The following is a 3,132-nucleotide window of genomic DNA, read 5'->3' on the forward strand; positions in this document are numbered from 1 at the left end:
GTTCGTTTAAGAAAAAACAAAGATATTGTTTTCTTATAAGAAAAAACAAAGATACTGTGGTCAACAAGTTTGTTGTGACTTCCGAGTACAGGATGAAATTTCCTCTTTTTTTTAAACAAAGATATTTTTTAAGAGAAAAAACAAAGATATTGTGGTAACCAACCTTGTTTAATCAAAGATTCTAGAAACCCACAACAAACAAATGCATTTTTTAATAAAGCTAAGAAATCGGACGGTTAGCGGCAGGCCCTTGTTGGTAGATCGGACGACAAGGCTCCGGAGCCTTCCCCTCCTCTGTTCCCGTCTCGCGCGGAGCACAACGCCCGCCCTCCACCAACTTCAGCTCCAGATCCGGCGGCCGGCCGCGCCCTCCTCCCGCACCAACCAACGGCGCTGATCCCCTCCGCCATCTCCGTCCATCTCCCACCAAATTAGGTAAGCGCCGCTGCCTCTCTTCTCCCCCCCGAAACACAAAAGCTTTCCCTTTTCGCCACCTCGCCGCCGGCCTCTCACTCGTTTCCATGCCGCCGCCGTGCAGGCGCAGGCCCGGCGATGTCGGAGGCGGTGGGCACGCCGGAGAGCGGCGGGGCGAAGGAGCAGGAGCGGTTCCTGCCGATCGCCAACATCGGGCGCATCATGCGGCGCGGCGTGCCGGAGAACGGCAAGATCGCCAAGGACGCCAAGGAGTCCATCCAGGAGTGCGTCTCCGAGTTCATCAGCTTCATCACCAGCGAGTCAGTCTCCGCCCCTCGCCTCCCTCTCCCCCCCTCTGATCCGCTCCAGCTTGCTTAGCACGAGCTCACTAGTCTCTGATCCCGGGCGCCGCAGGGCCAGCGACAAGTGCATGAAGGAGAAGCGCAAGACCATCAACGGCGACGACCTGATCTGGTCCATGGGCACGCTCGGCTTCGAGGACTACGTCGAGCCCCTCAAGCTCTACCTCAAGCTCTACCGGGAGGTGATATTCATTCATTCATTCGTTCCCCTCTTCTTGTGCTGCTTGTGCTACGCATGTGCTGCTTGTGAGAGGAATTCTGAATTTGGTGTGAGAAGAAGGTTTGGTGGGTACAGTATTGGTGTTGGGGAACTCTGAATTTCGCCTAGGGGCACTGTATTTGCGATATTTAGCTGCAGTGATATGGTTCCTAGGCCCCTGATAGGCAGGCAAGAGGATGCCCCTGAATCGCGTCTGCTGTCACTGTGCTCATCAAGGCATTGACTTTAGTTAGGATGTCACTCACATGGGTCCCGTACTCACCGTGTCGATGAATGCCTGATGGAGTTGTCAACAGCAGGGTAGTTGAAGATTTTCTGCAAACTAAACGTCCTAAGAGTCCGAAGTATGCATCATTAGAGTGGAATTTCCCCTTTACTTATTATTAATGATGAATAAGACGAACCAACTTCTTAGAAATTTGTCCTAGTTTTGCGACTGAAAGAATCAGGGTGATGCAGGTTAACAAAGACTGTAATGTAAAAGATGATAGTCCCTCAGTTTTGCCTTCATTAAGCTACGAGTCTGTGACGGCTAATGTCAAATCGTTATTGGTAGATTTACCATGGTTGAACAAAATGTGCTATATTCTTATTCAACTGAAAGTGAATGTGCAGCCAGAACTGCGTACGCACTATGTTACCTTCTTGGTGAAATATTTAGACCAAACTCAGGATTTTCTTGTTTTTTCTCTAGTATACATGGTTCTGCAAACTCCTCCTTACCAATAGAATTACAGTATTACTATATTTTACACGAAATAACTTTTGTGCTGATGAGTTTTTTTTACTCTTCTTCCATGAATGATGATGACCCTTGATGGCTCTGAAGATGGAGGTATATTCATTGCATTACTGATCTTCCATGTTTCGGCGATTCATTATCTTAGGTTCAAGTTTCCTGAATTTACTCTTCATTCATTGTCTTCTAGGGTGACACGTCAAAGGGTTCGAAATCTGAGCAGGCTGGAAAGAAAGTGGGTGCACTGAATGGGCAGCCTGGATCATCGGTAATATGCACTTCCTTCTCTCAAGTTGATATCAAAATGTATTCCATCACGTCATGCCTGACTCCGGCTATTAGGCTTTTTTGCTTTGCATAATCTGGCATATACTTATGCTCGTGGGCATAACGATGGAAATCTCACTGTAATATTTATGTTTTCGACAGTTCAACGGCATGTAGGGTGGAGAATGATACTGATTGGCGTGTGACAAACATACACATATAATTCGTTGGCAGTGTGATCCTAGCAGTACTGTGCATTTGTGGCCGGGGCAAGTCCCTGGCACTCTGCTAGTTCTGTGTACTCGAAATATCGTGCTATCTCTTCTGTAGATGTTAGCTGTTCTTTCCCTCTCTCTAGTTCAGTCCGTGTGTTGTATGGGTCTGTCTAACCTTATGGGAAATTCAGAGATACGCCTTTTCCACGTCAACTTTAGGGGTTAGTGACTGTAATAAGATGATGAGCAGGTTCGAAAAACCGCAGTCTTTCGCTCGTGTAAGGTATAGACTGAAGAAGATAATGCAGCTGCTGATGTATGGTTTTGACCGCGATAACTTGTCATCGTATTGTTTGGACCGTGGTAACTTGTCATATATTGCCTTGACTGAGACAAAATGTTGTTTTTCCACCAAAGCGCCACACGTGCAGGTGTTGCGGCTGTCTTGTTATGTGTTGTCTTGCACAGGAGGAAACTGAAGGAAATGCTATCACTGAAGGGGTTGCGGTGTGGAAGTCGTATGTGTTCATTGCCTCCATGTCCTCTGAAGCTAGTAGCTTGAGTTTCCCAGCTGCTCAATATGACTGGACTGATTCAGACTTGGTATTCATCCTAGCACAGCAGGTCATTGCCATTACAGCAGGTCATTGCCATTACTGGACTGATTCAGACTGCTCAATATAACTGGACTGCTTCAGACTGCTCAATATAACTGGACTGATCCGTCTAACCTTATGGTAAATTCAGAGTTTTCCACGTCAACTTTAGGGGGTAGTGACTGTAATAAGATGGTGATATCCACCGCTTACGGTGTTGAACAGGTTCGAAAAAACCGCAGTCTTTCGCTCGTGCAAGGTATTGACTGTAGAAGACAATGCAGCTGCTGATGTATGGTTTTGACCGCAATAACTTGTC

The 3,132-nt window shown here is 47.0% G+C and overlaps 1 protein-coding gene across 1 annotated transcript; it reads left to right on the forward strand.

Moving 5' to 3' along the window:
- The first annotated feature begins 222 nt into the window (after positions 1 to 222).
- On the forward strand, positions 223 to 2,551 carry LOC123147549 (nuclear transcription factor Y subunit B-4). The gene is made up of 6 exons (XM_044566821.1): positions 223 to 435; positions 539 to 734; positions 829 to 958; positions 1,826 to 1,831; positions 1,926 to 2,003; positions 2,165 to 2,551. The coding sequence occupies exons 2-6, from the start codon at positions 553 to 555 to the stop codon at positions 2,177 to 2,179; spliced, it is 411 nt and encodes a 136-aa protein (XP_044422756.1). The 5' UTR covers positions 223 to 435; positions 539 to 552; the 3' UTR covers positions 2,180 to 2,551.
- Positions 2,552 to 3,132: the final 581 nt, after the last annotated feature.

Source organism: Triticum aestivum, chromosome 1B (assembly GCF_018294505.1).
Source record: "Triticum aestivum cultivar Chinese Spring chromosome 1B, IWGSC CS RefSeq v2.1, whole genome shotgun sequence".
Classification (NCBI taxonomy): Eukaryota; Viridiplantae; Streptophyta; class Magnoliopsida; order Poales; family Poaceae; genus Triticum; species Triticum aestivum.